Source organism: Mustelus asterias, unplaced genomic scaffold (genome assembly GCF_964213995.1).
Source record: "Mustelus asterias unplaced genomic scaffold, sMusAst1.hap1.1 HAP1_SCAFFOLD_201, whole genome shotgun sequence".
NCBI classification, from domain to species: Eukaryota; Metazoa; Chordata; class Chondrichthyes; order Carcharhiniformes; family Triakidae; genus Mustelus; species Mustelus asterias.
Genome location: NW_027590192.1, coordinates 67,266 through 91,674, shown reverse-complemented (window position 1 = coordinate 91,674; position 24,409 = coordinate 67,266). Strand labels below are relative to the sequence as shown.

Sequence of the window (24,409 nt, the reverse complement as noted above, 5' to 3'; positions counted from 1 at the left end):
ATTAACAGCAAGTCCCTGATCACCCCTGTCCTCCCTGACTTGCCTTGGCTCCCAGTCATGAAACACCTTGATTGTTTTGTTTTCAAATCGTTCCATGGCTTCAGCCCTCCCGATCTCTGTAATCTTCCCACAAACATCCGAGATATCAGTGCTGCTCTTGTACATTCCCTACTGTAATTGCTCCACTACTGGTGGTCGTGTCTTCAGGTCTTCAGCCCCAGGATCTGAATTCCCTTCCTACACCTCTCTGTCTCTCCCTCACTTTCCTCCTTTAAGCCTCTTTTAAACTCACCTCTTTGTCCAAGTTTTTGGTTATCTGTCCTAATATCTCCTGATGTATCTGGGAATCTCACTTTGTTTTATAATGTTCCTTAAAGTTTATTTATCAGTCACCAGTAAGACTTACATTAACACTGCAATGAAGTTACTGTGAAATTCCCCTAGTCGTCACACTCCAGCACCTGTTTGGGTCAATGCACCTAACCAGCACAACTTTCCGACTGTGGGAGGAAACCATAGTACCCGAAGGAAACCCACGCACACACGGGGGAGAATGTGCAAACTCCACACAGTGACCCAAGCCGGGAATTGAATCCTGGCGCTGTGAGGCAGCAGTGCTAACCACTGTGCCACTTGTGTGAAGTGCACTGGGATGATTTATGATATTATAAATAGAAGTTGTTGTTGGCTATAACTCTGACCTCCTGTTTTACAACAACCCACTGATTTCACAGCAAACTCTATCTCTGATGTTTTGTTTGCTGAGGATTATCCATTTGGTTTTGCCCTTAATAAAGATGGCCGATGTTAACATCTGAGGATTTTGCCTCACAAATTGAGGGATTAAAGTTTAATTATTAGTGTCACAAGTAGGTTTACATTAACACTGCAATGAAGTTACTGTGGAAATCCCCTCGTCGCCACACTCCGGCACCTGTTCGGGTCAATGCACCCTAACCAGCATGTCTTTCAGACTGTGGGAGGAAACCGGAGCACCCGGAGGAAACCCGTGCAGACACGAGGAGAATGTGCAGACTCCACACAGACACTGACCCAGGCTGGGAATTGAACCCGGGTCCCTGACGCTGTGAAGCAGCAGTGTTAACCACTGTGTCACCCTGACCCGAGATCCGGCATCTGACCGACACCGGGTGTTTATGAAGCCTCACCGCCCGGATCCATTTATGTTTCCGGTTTTCTTTCGGGCTCTGGATCCGCGCCATTTAAAATTTCCATTGAAAACCCGCCGGCTCGAGCTCCTTCCCGCCTGCGGATCCACAAAGTGTTTCCAAATCCTCCCAGCCACCGCCTAACGCTGACTCCGCTTCTCCGGGACAAACAAGCGCCAAGGACAGCAATGACACTGCGCATGCTCCACATCACAATGCCCGGGGGTTGATTGACGGCAGCTCCGGGCCAATAGGAAGAGGGGGCGGGGCTGGGGGACCGAGTGGGAGCAGCTGGTCCTCCAACCAATCGGAGTGAATGAGGGGCGGGGCTGGAGGACCCAGCGGGAGCGGCTGGTCCTCCAGCCAATGAGAGTAAATGAGGGGCGGGTCCAGGCTGGGAGTGGAGCATGCGGAAAGATGATCAGGCGCTGGGGAGCCTGGGAACGCACTGCGCAGGTGTGGTGAGCACAGTAAGAAATCACACCAGGTGAAAGTCCAACAGGTTTATTTGGAATCAGGAGCTTTCGGAGCTCCGCCCCTTCATCAGGTGACTCACCCAGTCCAACACCGGCACCTCCACATCAGGTGGTGTGGGTGTGCGCTCTGAGCATGCTCAGTGTCAGTCATGGTGTTGGTGAGGGTTCTGGAGGAGATTGTGAGCACAGGGTGGGAATGGAAACCACGGCTGCACTGGAAACAGCACCAACTTCTGGCCCAGGCCTCAGCTTTACCGCAGGGACAGCGCTGAAGCGGTTGGACATTGGGGAGGATTTGGAAACACTTTGTGGATCCGCAAACCCTTCAGAATCATTGTCAGCTCCCTGGTTTGCAGCTGCGGGGCTTCTCCCTCCCGGAAACAGGCCCCGGTTAACGGCCCCATCCTGGCTCAGCCACTGGAGGATGGTTCACATCAGAGGATGGGGGAGGGGGACAATAAATAAGAGGTTACACTTTGGCCTCAAATCAATGAGGACTCTGATCTCTGGGAAGGAAGGAAACCCTGGGAGGTGGGCGGGGAGGATTCACAAACACCCGCTGGAGGCCCCAACACCCCCAATAAGACCCATTGGCTGTAAGCCTGTTTCTTGAATGAAATATCATTCGATTTAAAAAGTTACCCAGTCTGGAGAACAGAGATAATACAGTGGATTCAGAGCTCTCTCCTCCCCAGCTCTGATCGAACAAGCTGCAGCTATACTGGAGATATTTATATTTAAATTGCTCACTACAGTTGTGATCTGACCCTGTTCAAACCATAACCAGAATGATATCTGTGCATTGTTCTGAGTGTGAGCACAAGGTTGTGTCACTCACAAACAGATACCATTTCCTTGGTTCACATCTCCACACAAAGACCAGCTCTTTACACATCCCCCTTTCTACACAATCACAGCAACATGAGCAAGGATATGAGTCTCATTACTTTTCACCCACATTTCATAACAGCAAAGGCTCCACAGTACAGGAGCACACTGACCGTATAAGTCTAATCAGCCTGCAGGTTCCTGTTAAATACAAAGCTGTACAGGAACACACTGACAGTGTTACACTGTCTCATCAGCCTGCAGGCTCCTGTTAAATACAGAGCAGTACAGGAGCACAGACAGTGTAAGAGTCATAAGAACATAAGAAATAGGAGCAGGAGTAGGCCATCTAGCCCCTCGAGCCTGCCCCGCCATTCAATAAAATCATGACTGATCTGAAGTGGATCAGTTCCACTTCCCCGCCTGATCCCTATAACCCCTAATTCCCTTACCGATCAGAAATCCATCTATCCGTGATTTAAACATATTCAACGAGGAAGCCTCCACCACTTCAGTGGACAAAGAATTCCAGAGATTCACCACCCTCTGAGAGAAGAAGTTCCTCCTCAACTCTGTCCTAAACTGACCCCCCTTTATTTTGAGGCTGTGCCCTCTAGTTCTAGTTTCCTTTCTCAGTGGAAAGAATCTCTCCACCTCTACCCTAACCAGCCCCTTCATTATCTTATAGGTCTCTATAAGATCCCCCCTCAGCCTTCTAAATTCCAACGAGTACAAACCCAATCTGCTCAGTCTCTCCTCATAATCAACACCCCTCATCTCTGGTATCAACCTGGTGAACCTTCTCTGCACTCCCTCCAAGGCCAATATATTCTTCCGCAAATAAGGGGACCAATACTGCACACAGTATTCCAGCTGCGGCCTCACCAATGCCCTGTACAGATGCAGCAAGACATCTCTGCTTTTATATTCTATCCCCCTTGCGATATAGGCCAACATCCCATTTGCCTTCTTGATCACCTGTTGCACCTGCAGACTGGGTTTTTGCATCTCATGCACAAGGACCCCCAGGTCCCTTTGCACAGTAGCATGTTGTAATTTTTTCCATTTAGATAATAATCCAATTTGCTATTATTTCTTCCAAAGTGAATAACCTCGCATTTGTTAACGTTATACTCCATCTGCCAGATCCTCGCCCACTCACTCAGCCTGTCCAAATCTCTCTGCAGACCTTCTACGCCCTCCACACGATTCACTTTTCCACTTATCTTTGTGTCGTCTGCAAACTTTGTTACCCTACACTCAGTCCCCTCCTCCAGATCGTCTATATAAATGGTAAATAGTTGAGGCCCCAGTTCCGATCCCTGCGGCACGCCACTAGTTACCATCCGCCAACCAGAAAAGCACCCATTTATTCCGACTCTCTGCTTCCTGTCGGATAGCCAATCCCCAATCCACGCTAACACCCTACCCCCAACTCCGTGTGACCCAATCTTCTTCAGCAACCTTTTGTGAGGCACCTTATCAAACGCTTTTTGGAAATCCAAAAACACTGCATCCACCGGTTCCCCTCTGTCAACCGCACTAGTCACATCTTCATAAAGTCTCATGAGCCTGCAGGCTCCTGTTAAATACAGAGCTGTACAGGAACACACTGACAGTGTAACACAGTCTCATCAGCCTGCAGGTTCCTGTTAAATACAGAGCAGCAGAGGAACACACTGACAGTGTTACACTGTCTCATCAGCCTGCAGGCTCCTGTTAAATACAGAGCAGCAGAGGAACACACTGACAGTGTAACACTGTCTCATCAGCCTGCAGGCTCCTGTTAAATTTGCTGAGACGATTTCAATTTAAACCAGGTTTGCAGGCATCATGTTCCATTCACATGTCAAAGAAGAGAGAGATGTTTTGGGACAGGGGTGAAGTCCAAGAGTCAGAAACAACAAACAAACTTGGTTTTAGCTTTATTGATCACAGGACTGTGACCGATAACTTCCCTGGATCCCAGCGCCAGGAAAGCCACTCTGGAAAATATGGGGAGCTGAGAATTGTCCACGAGACTAACCGAAGGCGTGAGAACTGAAATAATCCAGAGTTTGAAATGAGAAAAGGCCCCAAATGAAGCTGGTAGCAGGACATCAATTAGTCTCCTCTTCCATTGGAGAAATATTAACCCATTGGTTTTATTGTCAGTCTGCAGACAGGAGCTGGAGAACTGAACCCAGACAGAGGAGAGGGAGGGAGAAAACTGGGAGTGGAGGAAAGAAATGGTGAGATGGGTTTGGATTTCAGCCCAGGGAGGAGGGAGAGTGTGTGGTACAGGGATTTACTGATTTGGGGGAACAAGAGAGGCAATTTTCTTTTTAGCATGGCCAATCAACCTAACTCGCACATCTTTGGACTGAATTTCTATCTCGATTGACCGTGACGATTTTTGTTAACTCCTTTTACAGGTGAGGTGAGGAAACATCACATAAAAATCAGATTGAGTATCGACTTATTTGGACCTGAATATCCTGAGACTTTGAACGTGGAAGGAGAAATGTTTGTCTGTTCTGCCTGGAGGAGAAGATTTCAAACATCAGTGTGACTGGAAAAGCACTGAGACACACACACCCAAGTGAGAGTGTTCCAGTGAACTGACTGTGGAAAAAGCTTAAACCAGTTACACAGCCTGAAAAAACATCACACCATTCACAGCTGGGAGAAACTGTATATATGTTGTGTGTGTGGACAAGACTTCAACTGATCATCCAACCTGGAGAGACACAAGGACACTGGCACTATGGAGAAACCGTGGAAATGTGAGGATTGTGGGAAGGGATTCAATTATCCTTCCCATCTCGAAACTCATCGTCGCAGTCACACAGGAGAGAGACCGTTCATCTGCTGTGTGTGTGGAAAAGGTTTTGTTCAGTCACAACACATGCAGTCACACCAACACTCTCATTCCAATAAGAGACATTTAAAATGTTCCAACTGTGAGAAGAGCTTTAAGAGCAAAAAGCACTTGAAACAGCACCAACACACACACACTGGAGAGAGGCCATTCATCTGCCCTGTGTGTGGGAAGGGATTCACTCAGTCAGCCACACTGATGAGACACCAGCAGACTCACACGGGAAAAAGGCCGTTCACCTGCTCAGTGTGTGGGAAAGGATTCATTCAGTCATCCACCCTGCTGAGGCACCAGCGAGTTCACACTGGGGAGAGGCCGTTCCCTTGCTCCAAGTGTGGGAAGGAATTCACTCGGCTGACACTCTCAGTTTGCATCAACATGTTCACACTGAAAAATTACTTTTTAAACATTACGAATGAGAGAAGAGTGAGTTGCAGACACACCAATGCATTTGTGTTGAAGAGTGGATGCTCACCTGCTCTGTCTGTGGGAAGGGACTTATTCAGTCACAACACCTATTGAGACATCAGTAAGTTTTTGTGCAAGGGTGGGATTCTGTCAATCACTTCCATTGTGTGTTTCTGCTCATGTTAAACTCCAACCCTGTTATAGGAGTTATTGATATTCTAGATAAATGTCACTAAGTCAGTTTTTATGGAAATGCGCAGTGCTGTGTTAATATTTCTCCAATGGAAGAGGAGACTAATTGATGTCCTGCTACCAGCTTCATTTTGGGGCCTTTTCTCATTTCGAACTCTCGATTATTTCAGTTCTCACGCCTTCGGTTATTCTCGTGGACAATTCTCAGCTCCCCATATTTTCCGGAGTGTCTCTCCTGGCGCTGGGATCCAGGGAAGTTATCAGTCACAGTCCTGTGATCAATAAAGCTAAAACCAAGTTTGTTTGTTGTTTCTGACTCTTGGACTTCACCCCTGTCCCAAAACATCTCTCTCTTCTTTGACATGTGAATGGAACATGATGCCTGCAAACCTGGTTTAAATTGAAATCGTCTCAGCAAATTTAACAGGAACCTGTAGGCTGATGAGACAGTGTAACACTGTCAGTGTGTTCCTGTACAGCTCTGTATTTAACAGGAGCCTGCAGGCTGATGAGACTGTGTAACACTGTCAGTGTGTTCCTCTACTGCTCTGTATTTAACAGGAGCCTGCTGGCTGATGAGACAGTGTTACACTGTCAGTGTGTTCCTGTACAGCTCTGTATTTAACAGGAGCCTGCAGGCTGATGAGACAGTGTAACACTGTCAGTGTGGTCCTGTACAGCTCTGTATTTAACAGGAGCCTGCAGGCTGATGAGACAGTGTAACACTGTCAGTGTGTTCCTCTGCTGCTCTGTATTTAACAGGAGCCTGCAGGCTGATGAGACAGTGTAACACTGTCAGTGTGTTCCTGTACAGCTCTGTATTTAACAGGAACCTGCAGGCTGATGAGACTGTGTTACACTGTCGGTGTGTTCCTCTGCTGCTCTGTATTTAACAGGAACCTGCAGGCTGATGAGACTGTGTTACACTGTCAGTGTGTTCCTCTGCTGCTCTGTATTTAACAGGAACCTGCAGGCTGATGAGACTGTGTTACACTGTCAGTGTGTTCCTGCACTTCTCTGTATTTAACAGGAGCCTGCAGGCTCATGAAACAGTGTTAACTGTCAGTGTGCTGCTGTACTGCTCTGTATTTAACAGGAGCCTGCAGACTAATGAGACTTTATGAAGATGTGACTAGTGCGGTTGACGGAGGGGAACCGGTGGATGCGGTGTTTTTGGATTTCCAAAAGGCGTTTGATAAGGTGCCTCACAAAAGGTTGCTGAAGAAGATTGGGTCACACGGAGTTGGGGGTAGGGTGTTAGCGTGGATTGGGGATTGGCTATCCGACAGGAAGCAGAGAGTCGGAATAAATGGGTGCTTTTCTGGTTGGCGGATAGTAACTAGTGGCGTGCCGCAGGGATCGGTACTGGGGCCTCAACTATTTACCATTTATATAGACGCTCTGGAGGAGGGGACTGAGTGTAGGGTAACAAAGTTTGCAGACGACACAAAGATAAGTGGAAAAGTGAATCGTGTGGAGGGCATAGAAGGTCTGCAGAGAGATTTGGACAGGCTGAGTGGTCTAGTTAGGAACACATGATCGGTGCAGGCTTGGAGGGCCGAAGGGCCTGTTCCTGTGCTGTATTGTTCTTTGTTCTTTAAAATAGACACGAGTTTCCAGGCAGTCACAGGAATGTGGTCAAGATAGTCCAGTCCCACAATGCCTCACATTCAATCTGCAGTCCTTCAATTATAACAGAATATGTGGCTGTATGTAGCTGCCTTGGCCATGGTCAACCCCAACCCCAATGGTGCCTTCTTGAAGTGCTGCAATGCCTGAGGTGTACGTACACCCACAGTGCTGTTAGGAAGGGACTTCCAGCTACACATTCCAGACTTTCACTGGACTGTAGGTGGATATCAGATTGATATATTCCATTCAACCACACCCAAGGTGAGTTATTCCAATTCCTTTATTGTCCAGGACAATATATTCACAATATCTTGAAAACAGAAATTAAACATTCCCATTTGATTTCAGACTAACATTTTCTGTCAGTTTGTTCTGTATTGTCAGTGTCAGGCTGGGGTTGTTCTCTTTGGAGCAAAGGAGGTTGAGGGGAGTTTTGATCGAGGTGGACAAGATTCTGACAGGTTTAGATAAGGTGGACAAAGAAAACCTGTTCCCATTAGCTGAAGGGACAAGGACGAGGGGAGACACAGATTTCTTGTTTTGGGTCAGAGATGCAAGGGCGGGGTGGGGGGGGGGGGGGGGGGGGGCGGGGAGATGTGAGGAAGAATATTCTGATGCAGCGAATGGTAATGACCTGAAACTCGCTGCCTATGAGGGTGGAGGAAGTGGAGACAATAAACAATTAAAAAGGAAATTGGATGGGCATTTGGGATGTTCCAAACAGAATGAAGAACAAAGAGAATTACAGCACAGAAACAAGCCCTTTGGCCCTCCAAGCCTGTAGCAACCATGCTGCCCGTCTGAACTAAAACCCCCTCCCCTTCCGGGGACCATATCCCTCTATTCCTATGCTATTCATATATTTGTCAAGACACATCTTAAAAGTCACTATCGTATCTGCTTCCACTACCTCCCCCGGCAACGAGTTCCAGGCACCCCCCACTCTCTGTGTAAAAAACCTGCCTCGTACATCTCCTTTAAACCTTGCCCCTCACACCTTAAACCTGTGCCCCGAGTAATTGACTCTTCCACCCTGGGAAAAAGCTTCTGACTATCCACTCTGTCCGTGCCCCTCATAATCTTGGAGACTTCTATCAGGTCGCCCCCCTCAACCTCCGTCGTTCCAACCTCTCCTCATAGCTAATGCCCTCCGCACCAGGCAACATCCTGATCAATATTTTCCATACCTTCTCCAAAGCCTCCACATCCTTCTGGTAGTGTGGTGACCAGAATTGAACACTAGATTCCAAGTGCGGTCTAACAAAGGTTCTATAAAGCTGCAACATGACTTACCAATTTTTAAACTCAATGCCCCGGCCGATGAAGGCAAGCATGCCGTATGCCTTCTTGACTATATTCTCCACCTGCATTGCCACTTTCAATGACCTGTGTACCTGCACACCCAGATCCCTCTGCCTATGAATACTCTTAAGGGTTCTGCCATTTACTGTATATTTCCGATCTGTATTAGACCTTCCAAAATGCATTACCTCACATTTGTCCGGATTAAACTTCATCTGCCATCTCTCCACCCAAGTCTCCAACTGATCTATATCCTGCTGTATCCTCTGCCGGTCCCCATCGCTATCCGCAATTCCACCAACCTTTGTGCCGTCCACAAACTTACCAATCAAACCAGTTACATTTTCCTCCAAATCATTTATATATATTACAAGCAGCAAAAGTCCCAGCACTGATCGCTGAGGAATGTCACTTGTCACAGCCCTCCATTCAGAAATGTACCTTTGCACTGCCAACATCTGTTTTCTTCTGACTAAATATCTCTAAACTTCCTAACACCCTGTCACTCTGTGATCCTTGTGACATTTGAAACCAGGTATTCGCAAAAAGACTCAAAGAGCATCAGCCCACTGGAGGCTGAGACCAGCCAGTCCAGCAGAAAGAAACCCTCTGACCCTTCCCATTGACCAACTGTGAGAATGAACATGAATGCAGTCCTGGATGCAACTGAGAGCAGAAACAATCACAGCAGAATCCAACCCCTGTCATCACTCGTGAACTTGCTGGTGTCTCAGCAGCTGGGATGAAACTCTGAATCCCTTCCCACACTGAGAGCAGGTGAACGGTCTCTTCCCAGTGTGGACTCGCTGGTGTCTCTGCAGGTTGGATAACTGAGTGAATCCCTTCCCACGCTCAGAGCAGGTGAACGGCCTCACTCCAGTGTGAACTCGCTGGTGTCTCTGCAGGCTGGATAACTGAATGAATCCCTTCCCACACTGAGAGCAGGTGAATGGCCTCTCCCCAGTGTGAACCCGCTGGTGTGTCTGCAGGTGGGATGACTGCGTGAATCCCTCCCCACACTGAGAGCAGGTGAATGGCCTCTCCCCAGTGTGGCTGCGCCGATGAACCTCCAGCAGAGATGGGGTTCTGTATCCCTTCCCACAGTCCCCACATTTCCATGGTTTCGCCATGGTGCAGGTGTCCTTGCCTCTCTCTTGGGTGGACAATTAGTTGAAACTTCGTCCACACACAGAACAAGATTACAGTCTCTCCCCGCTGTGAATGGTGTGATATTTATTCAGACTGTGTAACTGGTTAAAGCTCTTTAGTCAGTGCAGTGGAACACTCTCACTCAAGTGTGGCAGAGTGTTCATGCTTTTTCACTCACACTGACATTTCAAATCTTTTCAAATCGACAGACTGGACAATCATTTCTCCTTCTGGATTCAAAATCCGATGATATTGAGGTCCCAAGGAATAAGACTCTGTCACGTCCAGACGTGACGTTTGAGATTTCGGCCTGTGATTCCTCTTTCAAGATCCTGTAAAATGAGTTTCCAAAAGTCATCAGTGTCAGTGCAGGATAGAAATTCAGAACAGACAATTTCTATGGAACATTCTTTCCTCTCTCATTCCCCAAAAGCTGTAAATCTCCATCCCACACACTCTCTCCCCATTCTCAGCAGGTCTGGCAGCATCTGTATGGAGAGAAAAGAACTGATGTTCCAGAGCTTTGACAAAGGGTCATCGAGACAAGAAACATCAGCTCTTTTCTCTCCTTACAGATGCTGCCAGACCTGCTGAGATTTTCCAGCATTTTCTCTCTTGGTTTCAGATTCCAGCATCCGCAGTAATTTGCTTTTATAAGGCTGCAGATACCTCCTCCCAAGTAACATGCGTGTGCCCAAGACATCACCACTTGTTTCCCTTATTTCTTTAGCACCCATGGTGCTCTCCGCAGTCAACACAGAGGAGAAGTATTCATTAAAAATCTCACCCATCTCCTGTGGCTCCACACACAGATGGCCAGACTGATTTTTAAGAGGATCTATTCTCTCACTAGCCACCCTTTTACTCTTAATATAGCTATAGAACCTCTTGGAATTTTCTTTAATCTTACCTGCCAGATCCATATCATACCCTCTTTTTGTCCTCCTGATTTCCCTCTTCAGTATTTTCTTACACTTTTTATAGTCAGAGTGATTCACTTGTCCCCGATTGCCTAAACCCAATGTATGCTTCCTTCTTTTACCTGACCAGAGCCTCAATGTCCCTTGTCTGCCAGAGATCCCTAAATTTACCATTCTTTCCCTGCATCTTAACAGGAATATACTGCCCCTGGACTCTTGATATCACACTTTTAAAACCTCCCATTTGCCAGTCATTCCTTTCCCCTCAAACAAACTCACCTAATCGACATCTGCTAGATCCTGCCTAATGGCCACAAAAGTGGCCCTGCTCCAGTTTAGGGCCTTGACCTGTGGACCTGTCCTATCTTTTTCCAGAACTATTTTGAAACTATTGGTGCTCCCAATAGTGCTCCCTGACTGACACTTCAGTCACTTGCTCCACCTCATTTCTTAACTGTCTAATAGAAAGTGAGTCCAGGAATTGATAATGAAAAATAAGGAGCTGGGAGATGAATTGAACAAGTATTTTGCCTCGGTGTTCACAATCGAGGATACAGTTAAAACTCAGAAACAGCTGGAAATCAGAAAACAGAAGTGTGGGATGAACTCTGAAAAAGCACAATTCCCAGGGAAGTGGTGCTCAGCAAACTGTTGGAGCTGTGGGCTGATGAGTCCTCGGGTCCTGCTGGGCTTCATTCTCGGGTCTTAACAGAGTGAGATAGTTGATGTGTTGTTCAATTTTCTAAAATTCCCCATCGGGAATTGGATAAAGGGAAACCGGTGGATGCGCTGTACTTAGATTTCCAGAAGACATTTGATGAGGTGCCACATCAAAGGTTATTGCAGCAAATAAAAATTCATGCTGCGGGGATAACATATTGGCGTGGATAGAAGATTGGCTAACAGCAAACAGTGGGCAGAAATGGATCATTTTCTGGTTTAAGAGAGAGAGTAACCTGGGCCAACCTTTCCAGAGTCTGCACGCTCCCTGGATTCACTTCCTTTCCCTTCAGTTGCTGCAAGTCCCCAATTTCCCCCAGAATGAGAAAAGAAATGGAAAGGGGTTGAAAAGAAAGTGTTTTACTCACAGATGTTGGTTTCTTTTTTTTTATTACAAATACGTTAATACAAAACAATTCTCACAGATGTTGGCGACAGGAGGAGGTTTGAATCTGTCTGAAGATCAATCTTCATTCACACAAAGCGCTCTGATTGGCTAGAAGACCAGAGTCCTTCCGGTCCTCCAACTCTTCCCATTGGTCAACACCTCAACATGAAGATCAGAGGGTGGGTTCTCCCCCGCACATGCGCAGCTTCCCCTCTCCCTCGCATATGCGCAGTCCCGGGCCAGGGGGAGATCACCGAGCGGCTTCTCGCTCTGGCCGGAGCCGTCAGCCGGTTGCCTGGAAACCTTGGCTCGATGTGGTGCAGGGGCAGGGGAACAATGGGTGGGGGCGGGGCTCCCGGGTCCGCGCGCCCGGGCCTGAGCACTGGAACCCGGAGACATCACCACGGAGCACAGTGATTCCTATTGGCTGATTCAGGCAGGACTCTATCGTGACGTCACAATGCAGAAGTTGTCCAATGAGCTTCAGAGTGAAACTTCCTCCTCTGGGCAACATCTGGGAGGAAATCAATATTTCCCCCTTTCCATTTCTTTCCTCATTCTGGGGGAAATTGGGGACTTGCAGCAACTGAAGGGAATGAAGTGAATTTGGTCTGTATATTCCACACATTTTTACTCCAATAATGTAGACAGTTATCTGTCTGGCAGCCTGCATGGAAATTTCCAGCTCTTTCTGTGTCCAGGACAGGAAGCAGTGAGCATGGATCTGTCAATCAGCCTCAATCAGCACCTTCAGGAGAATTGGGAGGGTGAATATTAGATACAGCAGAGTGAGAATGGAGGGAGAGTGTGTGGGATGGAGATTTACAGCTTTGAGGAATGAGAGAGTAAAGAATGTTCCATAGAAACTAGAATTGTCTGTTCTGAATTTCTATCCTGTACTGACACTGATGACTTTTGTAAATTCCTTTTGCAGGATATCAGAAAATTTAAAGACGAATATGAAACCAAACTTCACATCAAAATCTAACATAGTCACTCAGTTCATTGGGACCTGAATATCATCGACCTTTGAATCTAGAATGGAAATGTTTCTCTGCTCTGTCTGCTTCAGGAGATTTTAAACATCAGTGTGACTGGAAAAGCACCGAGACACACACACACTGAAACATGCGCACACCTGAGTGACTGTGGAAAGAACTTTAACCAGTTAAACAGCCTGAAAATACATTGCAGCAGAGAGACCGCACCCATGTTATGTTGTAACTGAACTGATTGTCAAGCCTGGAGAGTCACAAGGACACCCGCACCATGGAGAAATTGTGTAAATGTGGGGACTGTGGGAAAGGATTCAGGTTCCCATCTGCACTGGAAACTCATCGACGCAGTCACACTGGAGAGAGACCATTCACCTGCTCTGTGTGTGGGAAGGGATTCACTCAGTTATCCCATTTACAAACACACCAGGGAGTTCACACTGGGGCGAGACCGTTCACCTGCTCTGTGTGTGGGAAAGGATTCTCTCGGTTAAACAATCTGCTGACCCACCAGCGCATTCACACCGGGGAGAGGCCGTTCACCTGCTCTGACTGTGGGAAAGGATTCTCTCGGTTGAACAATCTGTTGACCCACCAGCAAGTTCACACCGGGGAGAGGCCATTCACCTGCTCTGTGTGTGGGAAGGGATTCACTCGGTTGAACAATCTGTTGAGCCACAAGGTCACTCACACCCAAGACAGACCCTTTAAATGCTCTGACTGTGAGAGTGGCTTCAAAAGCTCTCGCGAACTGATGGTCCACCAACCCATTCACACTGACGAGAGACCGTTTAGCTGCTCTCACTGCTCAAAGAGGTTTAGGAGGTCATCCACACGGCGGAGACACCAGCGAGTTCACACCAGGGAGAGACCGTTCACTCTGTGTGTGGGAAGGGATTCAATCGGTCATCCAACCTTCAGAGAATGAATCTCTGACTCCCTTCCCACACTGTGAGCAGGTGACTAGCCTCTCCTCAGCGTGAATTCACTGGTGTCTCAGCAGATTCGATGAATGATTGAATCCCTTCCCACAAGTGGAGCATATGAACGGTCTCTCCCCGGTGTGACTGCGTCGATGAGATTCCACCCCAGATGGGGCTCTGAATCCCTTCCCACAGTCTCCACATTTCCATGGTTTCTCCATGGTGTCGGAGTCCTTGTGTCTCTCCACAATCAGTGCACTGGAACACTCTGATACGGGTGTGAGAATCTCAGTGCTTTTCCAGTCACACTGATGTTAAAAAGGCTGATGATTTTCACGTCCTTATGAATCAAGTGACTCTTTTGAGATTTCCATTTTCCAAACCTCTCCTTCCAATATCCACTGAAAGGAGTTTACAAAAATCATCACTGTCAGCACATGATAGAAATTCAAAACAGACAATTGTAGTTTCTATGGAACATTCTTTAAATATCCACCCACGCCCCTCACACATACACTCTCCCTCTCATTCCATTTAGCATTCTGCAGCACGGTAGCACAGTGGTTAGCACTGCTGCCTCACAGTGCCAGGGACCCGGGTTCGACTTCCGGCTTGGGTCACTGTCTGTGTGGAGTTTGCACGTTCTCCCCGTGTCTGCATGAGTTTCCTCCCACATTCTGAAAGACGTGCTGGTTCGGTGCATTGACCCGAACAGGTGCCGGAGTGTGACAACTAGGTGAATTTCACACTAACTTCATTGCAGTGTTAATATAAGCCTTACTTGTGACTATTAAATAAACTTTAAACTTTAATATACACTACCCAATTACCCTGAAGGTGCTAATTAATGCTGATCGACACTCACCATTTCATGTTCCTGACAGATCGTAAGAAATAGTTAGAAATTCAGCCCACCAAGCTGTTCAATTGAATTCTTTTTATTCATTTATGGGACATGGATGTCGCTGGCTGGCCAGCATTTATTACCCATCCCTAGTTGCCATTGGAGGGCAGTTGAGAGTCAACCACATTGTTGTGGCTTTGGAGTCACATGTTGGCCAGACCAAGTGTGAGGTATTGCACTTTGGAAGGACAAACCAAGGTAGAACATACAAGGTAAATGGTCGGCACTGAAGAGTGCAGTAGAACTGAGGGATCTGGGAATACAGATACATAATTTCCTAAAAGTGGCGCCACAGGTAGATAGGGTCATAAAGAGTGCTTTTGGTACATTGGCCTTTATAAATCAAAGTATCGAGTATGAGAGTTGGAGTGTCATGGTGAGGTTGTATAAGACATTGGTGAGGCCGAATTTAGAGTATTGTGTGCAGTTTTGGTCACCTAATTACAGGAAGGATATTAATAAGGTTGAAAGAGTGCAGAGAAGGTTCACAAGGATGTTGCCGGGACTTGAGAAACTGAGTTACAGAGAAAAGTTGAATAGGTTAGGACTTTATTCCCTGGAGCGTAGAAGAATGAGGGGAGATTTGATAGAGGTGTATAAGATTTTGATGGGTATAGATAGAGTGAATGCAAGCAGGCTTTTTCCACTGAGGCCAGGGGAGAAAAAAACCAGAGGGCATGGGTTAAGGGTGAAAGGAGAAAAGTTTAAAGGGAATATTAGGGGGGGCTTCTTCACGCAGAGAGTGATGGGAGTCTGGAATGAGTTTCCGGATAAAGTGGTAAATGCTTTTAACATTTAAGAAAAACTTGGACGGGTTCATGGATGAGAGGGGTGTGGTCCAAGTGCAGGTCAGTGGGACGAGGCAAAAAAATGGTTCAGCACAGCCAAGAAGGGCCAAAAGGCCTGTTTCTGTGCTTTAATGTTCTATGGTCTGAAAACATGTACCAAACGACTCAAGAACAACTTCTTCCGACTGTCATGTTTGAATGGTCATATCATATATTAAGCTGATCTTTCTCTTCACCCTACCTGTACCTGCACCCTATCCTTTCCTTCTCCCCATGTACTCCATGAAAGGTATGCTTTGTCTGTATAGCGTGCAAGAAACAATACTTTTCAGTGGATCCCAATACATTTGACAATAAATCAAATCAAAATTTAATGCACATGTTGTGAAGTAGAAATCATGCAGGGCAATTGCAACACTTGAGGGACAGTGCAAGGCTCCCTCTACACTTTCCCATCAAACACTCCTAAGGTATGTACAACCCATCAAAGGTACAGAGGAAAGTTCTCTCCAAATCATCCTGTGAAAAACTCCCAGGGGAAGCACTACCCAAGCTAGGTACAAAGGAAAACTCCCATTATGTGCCACATCAAACAGTGCCAGAGAGGAGGAACACTTTAGATAAGAAAAACTCCATCTGCATTGCCCCACCAAACACTCCCAGCCCATAATGAGCTGGGTTCCAGGAGGTTAGTTACCAGGCAATTAAATTATGTCATAAAGCAACACCATTTAATCCAGTTGGTCCTCTCTTTGACCTTTTAAAGATGGAGAATTGGGACATCCTGTCCCCTAACAGTGCCAGAGAGTAGGCACAGTTTTCATACACTCCCTCTACACCGCCCCATCAAACACTCCCAGCCCAGAATGAGCTGAGCTCAAGGAGGTTAGTGACCAGGCAATGAAATGATGTCTTAAAACATCCCCATTTGATCTAGCATCTTATTCATACTGGGAATGTCAGGGTGAAAACTGGAACATTCTGTCTCCAAACACATCCCCTCCTGTTTACACCGAGAATGATGTGGAGATGCCGGTGTTGGACTGGGGTAAACACAATAAGAAGTCTCACAACACCAGGTTAAAGTCTAACAGGTTTATTTGGTAGCAAAAGCCACTAGCTTTCGGAGCGCTGCTCCTTCGTCAGATGAATGGGATTTCAGTTCACAAACAGGGCATATAAAGACACAAACTCAATTTACAAAATAATGGTTGGAATGCGAGTCTTTACAGGTAATCAAGTCTTAAAGGTACAGACAATGTGAATGGAGAGAGCGTTAAGCGCAGGTTAAAGAGATGTGTATTGTCTCCAGCCAGGACAGTTAGTGAGGCTGTCCTCATGTGTGCGGAACTTGGCTATCAGTCTCTGCGTTCTCCAAGGCGGCCTTCACGACACACGACAACGCAGAGTCGCTGAGCAGAGACTGATAGCCAAGTTCCACACACATGAGGACGGCCTCAACCGGGATCTTGGGTTCATGTCACACTATCTGTAACCCCCACGACTTGCCTGGGCTTGCAAAATCTCACTAACTGTCCTGGCTGGAGACAATACACATTTCTTTAACCTGTGCTTAACCCTTTCTCCACTCACATTGTCTGTACCTTTAAAGACTTGATTACCTGTAAAGACACGTATTCCAACCATTATTTTGTAAATTGAGTTTGTGTCTTTATATGCCCTGTTTGTGAACAGAACTCCCACTTACGTGATGAAGGAGCAGTGCTCCGAAACCTAGTGGCTTGTGCTCCCAAATAAACCTGTTGGACTTTAACCTGGTGTTGTGAGACTTCTTACTGTGTTTACCCCAATCCAACACCGGCATCTCCACATCTTGGAAATATATCGCTGTTCCTTCGCAGTCGCTGGGTCAAAATGCTGGAATTTCCTCCCTACCAGCAGGGTGGATGTACCTACACCACATGGACTGCAGTGGGTTCAGGTCCCATACATCACAAAGGTAGACACTCCTGCGCCCCTACAAACATGGCGATCGCACCTGCACCCTGTTGCACATTGCCCCTTACAAAGATGACGGCCGCACATGCGCACTGATAGACATTGCCACCGACAGATTGACGGCCGTCAGCCCAGGCCCAACACGACAAGTTGCGCCTCCAATTTGGTACCAACTGGGCGCCCCGGAAGTTATTTATCGGGGTTTGAGTTTGAACAACATGTTTACGAAACCTCTCCACCGACCCGCCACATTCACCTCTCTCTGCGCGCCGCCCTTTACCTTGAACTGATCTCGGATTCGAGTTAAAACCGTCCGTCCGTCGCCATTACCCGCACTGCGCATGCTTCAGACCCCTCCCCTATTCACGCTGGTTGGAGGACCAGCCGCTCCCGCTCGGTCCTCCAGCTCCGCCCCCTTTTCCTATTGGTCCGGAGCTGCCGTCAATCAGTCCCCGGGCATTGTGACATTGAGCATGCGCAGTGCGGCTCATGTCCAGGGACAGGCGCTTGTTTGTCGGATCTTCAGGCGGGAAGGAGGCGGATAAGCGGAGGCAGCGTTAGGGGCAGTGGGTGGGAGGGGAGGCTCCACACACCCAGTGGAGGCTTCAACACCCCCAATAAGGAACTAGCGGCACCGCCTCAACACCCAACACAACGGCAGCTGCAGCGCTTTCTCCCGGGGCCAGGCCCCAGTGGACAAATGTGGCTTCAGGAAGGAAATGCAGCAATGGGTTTGATTTGATTTATTATTGTCACATGTATTGGGATACAGTGAAAAGTATTGTTTCTTGCGCGGTATACAGACAAAGCATGCTGTTCATAGAATACATAGGGGAGAAGGAAAGGAGGGAGTGCAGAATATAGAGTTACAGTTACAGAAAGGGTGAAGAGAAAGATCAGCTTAATATGAGGTCGGTCCATTCAAAAGGAGGAGGCTTTGGAGAGGGTACAGAAAAGATTTACCAGGATGTTGCCTGGTATGGAGGGCATTAGTTATGAGGAGAGGTTGGAGAAACTTGGTTTGTTCTCACTAGAACGACGGAGGTTGAGGGGCGACCTGATAGAAGTCTACAAGATTATGAGGGGCATGGACAGAGTGGATAGTCAGAAGCTTTTTCCCAGGATGGAAGAGTCAATTACTGGGGGGGGGCACAGGTTTAAGGTGTGAGGGGTGAGGTTTAATGGAGATGTTTGAGGCAAGTTTTTTACACAGAGTCATAGTCATAGAGGTTTACAGCATGGAAACAGGTCCTTTGGCCAACTTGTCCATGCCACCCTTTTTAAAAAAACTTCTAAGCTAATCCCAATTGCCCGCATTTGGCCCATATCCCTCTATGCCCATTGTACCCATGTAACTATCTAAATGCTTTTTAAAAGACAAAATTGTACCCGCCTCCACTCCTACATCTGGCAGCTTGTTCCAGACACTCACCACCCTCTGTGTGAAAAAATTGCCCCTCTGGACACTTTTGTATCTCTCCCCTCTCACCTTAAACCTATGCCCTCTAGTTTTAGACTCCCCTACCTTTGGGAAAAGATATTGACTATCTAGCTGATCTGTGCCCCTCATTATTTTATAGACCTCTACAAGATCAACCCTCAGCCTCCGACGCTCCAGAGAAAAAAGTCCCAGTCCATCCAGTCTCTCCTTATAACTCAATCCATCAAGTCCTGGTCGCATCCTCGTAAATCTTTTCTGCACTCTTTCTAGTTTAATAATATCCTTTCTATAATAGGGTGACCAGAATTGCACACAGTATTCCAAGTGTGGCCTTACCAATGTCTTGTCCAACTTCAACGAGACATTCCAACTCCTGTATTCAGTGTTCTGACCGATGAAACCAAGCATGCCGAATGCCTTCTTCACCACTCTGTCCATCTGTGACTCCATTTTCAAGGAGCTATGAACATGTACCCCAAGATCTCTTTGTTCTGTAACTCTCCCCAACGCCCTACCATTAACTGAGTAAGTCCTGCCCTGGTTCAATCTACCAAAATGCATCACCTCGCATTTGTCTAAATTAAACTCCACCCGCAAGTGGTTCTGATGTTACAGAAAAATAACTTGGCAATAATAGTCAATTACAGCAAATCAGAAACCAGGAATGTTTCTAATCCTTCGTTGACGGACATATTCGCCAATTAAATCCTAGCTTTTCACCCTTTCGCATTCGATGAAAAATTGACTTCTGCTAATCCTTTATTTGCATAGCATATCCCCATATCTCGCCTTTGGTATTTGCTATGGAGAAATCTGGCCTTGCTCACCCTCTGGTGAAGGCTGAAAAGCAGAATGTTATGGGGCCTACGCAGGTGAAGATTAGCCTGTTCATGCTGAAATAGCAGACACTGACTCCTTTGAAGGTCTGCAAGCCGATAAACATTTTCACTCGCTGTTAAAGAGAAGGCAGGAAACTTTAATCTGAGCATTTCCACATAGTCAGCCCTGCTTCGTGCATGTGTTAGAGTGGGCCAAGCCTGAGGCAGCTGTCCTATATATATTTATAGAGAGAGAATAGACCAACGTTTCGAGTCTGGATGACCCTTTGTCAGAGCTCTGATGAAGGGTCATCCAGATTTAAATGATGACTCTTCTCTCTCCACAGATGCTGTCAGACCTGCTGACATTTTCCAGCATTTTCTGTTTTTGTTTCAGATTCCAGCACCTGCAATATTTTGCTTTTATCTGTATTTATATATCCAAATGTGGTATGTTAACAAAATGGACAGTTACTAACCGAAATATAAAGCATCATGTGATTTAGCTGACTTGACCATATTCCTATAGTTATTCAGTCATTAAAGACACAGTCATGAAACATTAAACTTGCTGAGCAGGGCCCCTCGTATCAACACACAGGCAGCTGCTTTGTGAGACTGCGAGCAGAACAGACAAGTCAGAGATAAGTGTCTTGAGAAGAGAGATTCATTGTGAAGGCTCAGGGACGGTTGATAAGATGTAGGAATTCTATGATTCTAATGAACATTCTTTCCTCTCATTCCCCAAAAGCTGTAAATCTCCATCCCACTCACTCTCCCTCCATTCTCACTCTGCTGTATCTAATATTCACCCTCCCAATTCTCCTGAAGGTGCTGATTGAGGCTGATTGACAGATCCATGCTCACTGCTTCCTGTCCACCACACACAAATCATAAGAAACAGGAGCTGCAGTTGGCCATTCAGCCCATCGAACTGCTGCAACCATTCATTGAGAATTGGCTGATCTACCGCAGCATCATTTCCCACGCTATCCCCCAGATAGAGAGAGAATAGAGCCAATGTTTTGAGTCTGGAGAGAGGAAAGAATGTTCCATAGAAACTAGAATTGTGTGTTCTGAATTTCTATCCTGCACTGACACTGATGACCTCTGTAAACTTGTTTTACAGGATATTGAAAGAGGAATCACAGGCCGAAATCTCAAACGCCACATCTCGATCTGACAGAGTCACATTCCTTAGGACCTGAATATCATCGGCCTTTGAATCGAGGAGAAATGGTTGTCCGGTCTGATGACTTGAAAAGATTTCAAACATCAGTGTGACTGGAAAAGTGCCAACACGCTGCCAGACTGGAGTGAGTGTGTTCCAGTGCACTGAGCTTGAACCAGTTACACAGCCTGAATAAATATCACACCATTCACAGCGGGGGTGGGGGGACTGTTCTGTGTGTGGACGAGTTGTCAACTGAAGAGAGAGGAAAGGACACCTGCACCATGGAGAAACCATGGAAATGTGGGGACTGTGGGAAGAGATACAAATACCCATCTGAGCTGGAAGCTCATTGGCGCAGCCACACGGGGGAGAGGCCATTTACTTGCTCTCAGTGTGGGAAGGGATTCAGTCAACCATCCCACCTGCAGACACACCAGCGAATTCACACTGGGGAGGGGCCCTTCACCTGCTCTCAGTGTGGGAAGGGATTCACTCAGTTATCCAGCCTGCAGAGACACCAGCGAGTTCATACTGGGGAGAGACCGTTCACCTGCTCTCAGTGTGGGACGGGATTCACTCGGTTATCCAACCTGCAAAGACACCAGCGAGTTCACACTGGGGAGAGGCCATTCACCTGCCCTCAGTGTGGGAAGGGATTCACTGATTTATCCACCCTGCAGACACACCAGCGAGTTCACACTGGGGAGAGGCCGTTCACCTGCTGTCAGTGTGGGAAGGGATTCACTCGGTCATCCAGCCTGCGGATACACCAGCGAGTTCATACTGGGGAGACACCATTCACCTGCTCTCAGTGTGGGAAGGGATTCACTGATTTATCCACCCTGCGGAGACACCAGCGAGTTCACACTGGGGAGAGGCCGTTCACCTGCTCTCAGTGTGGGGAGGGATTCACTCGGTTATCCACCCTGCGGACACACCAGCGAGTTCACACTGGGGAGAGGCCATTCACCTGCTCTCAGTGTGGGAAAGGATTCATTGATTTATCCGCCCTGCGGAGACACCAGCGAGTTCACACTGGGGAGAGGCCATTCAACTGCTCTCAGTGTGGGAAGGGGTTCAGTCAATTATCTGACCTGCAGCGACACCAGCGCATTCACACTGGGGAGAGACCATTCACCTGCTCTCAGTGTGGGAAGGGGTTCAGTCAGTTATCCAGCCTGCGGAGACACCAGCGCATTCACACTGGGGAGAGGTCATTCACCTGCTCTTAGTGTGGGAATGGATTCACTCAGTTGTCCAGCCTGCAGAGACACCAGCGAGTTCACACTGGGGAGAGGCCGTTCACCTGCTCTCAGTGTGGGAAGGGATTCAGAGATTCATCCCAGCTGCTGAGACACCAACAAGTTCACGAGTGATTCCAGGGGTTGGATTCTGCTGTGATTGTTTCTGCTCTCAGTTACATCCAGGACTGCATTTTGTTCATTCTCACTGTTGGTCAATGGGGAGGGTCGGAGGGTTTCTTTCTGCTGGACTGACCAGTCTCACAACTTGGCCTCCAGTGGGCTGATGCTCTTTGTGTCTTGTTGCGAATACATGGTTTCAAATTTCACACGGATCACCGAGTGACAGAGTGTGAGGAAGTTCAGAGATATTTAGTCAGCATTTCTGTTTGAAACCCCCCAAATGCCCATCCAATTCCCTTTGTAATTGTTTGTCTCCACTTCCTCCACCCTCGTAGGCAGCGCGTTCCAGGTCATTACCATTCGCTGCATCAAAATATTCTTCCTCACATCCCCTCCTACATCTCTGACCCGAAACTTTATATCTGTGACCCCCTCTCCTTCTCCCATCAGCTAATGGGAACAGTTTTTCTTTGTCCACCTTATCTAAACCTGTCAGAATCTTGTCCTTTGCTCCAAGGAGAACAACCCCAGCCTGACATTGACAATAAAGAACAAACTAACAGAATATGTTAATACCTGAAATCAAATGGGAATGTTTAAATTCTGTTTCAAAGATATTGTGAATATATTGTCCTGGACAATAAAGGAATTGGAATAACTCATCTTGGGTGTGGTTGAATGGAATATATCAATCTGGTATCCATCTACAGTCTAGGGAAAGTCTGGAATGTGCAGCTGGAAATCTTTCCCTAATATCACTGTGGATGTACTTACACAATGTGGAGGTGCCGGTGTTGGACTGGGATAAGCATCATAAGAAGTCTCACAACATCAAGTTAAAGTCCAACAGGTTTATTTGGTAGCAAACGCCACTAGCTTTCGGAGTGCTGCTCCTTCGTCAGGTGAGTGGAAGTTCTGTTCACAAAACAGGATTTTTTATGATCAGAACTCCCACTCACCTGACGAAGGAGCAGCGCTCCGAAAGCTAGTGGTGTTTGCTACCAAATAAACCTGTTGGACTTTAACTTGGTGTTGTGAGACTTCTTACAGTGTACTTACGCCTCAGGCATTGTAGCAGTTCAAGAAGGCAGTGTTGGGGTTGACCACGGCCGAGGCAGCTACATACAGCCACATATTCTGTTATAATTGAAGGACTGCAGATTGAATGCGAGGCATTATGGGACTGGACTATCTTGACCACATTCCTGTGACTGCTCAGTTTCTGCAATCATGAACCATTAAAGCTGCTTAGCAGGGCCCAGACAGAGGACCTGGTGAGAATATTTACTCAGAATGAGTTAGAATTAAACTTATTCCAGGACCGGCTGGTGTTCAGCGGCTGAGATTCCCGAATCTGTGAAGAGGAGATCTGACCAATCAACAAACAGTGGTAGGTAGTTGGTTAAGAAGTTAAAAAGCGTTCTCAGGCATTGTTTAAATTATTATATCCCAAATTTGTGATAAGAACTGTGAGGGACTTGTGATCCGATATTCAGTGAAGTGCCAGCATACTCCAAGTAGCACTGGACTGAAACGCAGACGTCTGAGAGTGGATTCTAATGGTTGCAATCCGACCCAAGCATGGCCAGTGAAAAATCAGAGCTCGAGTGGGGACCGGACAGGTCTCTTACCTGCCATTTGGAACTAAGAACAAGAAACTTATTGATAAAATTATTAGAGAATAGAGCCAACGTTTCGAGTCTGGAAGACACTTCATAACAGCTCTTATGAAGGGTCATCCATACTTGAAACATTGGCCCTATTCTGTCCCCACAGATCTGTCAGACCTGCTGACATTTTCCAGCATTTTCTGTTGTTGTTTCAGATTCCAGCATCCACAGTATTTAACTTTTATGATAAAATGATTAGTTCTGATTGGAAACCCCACGACCCTCCCGCAAAACAGAGGGAGTGGTGGCAAAAGGGGAAAAAGGATAAGGATGATAAAGTCTGGCTTCTGACTCTCGAGCCCATGTAGAATCAACAAAATGAGTGAAGC

The 24,409-nt window shown here is 47.0% G+C and overlaps 2 protein-coding genes across 2 annotated transcripts in view; one reads left to right on the top strand and one right to left on the bottom strand.

Moving 5' to 3' along the window:
• The window catches only part of LOC144485636 (uncharacterized), a 77,327-nt gene that overhangs the window by 3,018 nt on the left and 49,900 nt on the right, over positions 1-24,409 (bottom strand). The window lies entirely within an intron of this gene.
• On the top strand, positions 18,144-23,067 carry LOC144485623 (uncharacterized). The gene is made up of 2 exons (XM_078203722.1): positions 18,144-18,344; positions 21,002-23,067. The coding sequence occupies exon 2, from the start codon at positions 21,328-21,330 to the stop codon at positions 22,276-22,278; it is 951 nt and encodes a 316-aa protein (XP_078059848.1). The 5' UTR covers positions 18,144-18,344; positions 21,002-21,327; the 3' UTR covers positions 22,279-23,067.

Coding starts and splice junctions, on each gene's coding strand:
- LOC144485623 (XM_078203722.1), top strand. CDS start 21,328: ATGGAGAAACCATGGAAATGTGGGGACTGTGGGAAGAGATACAAATAC.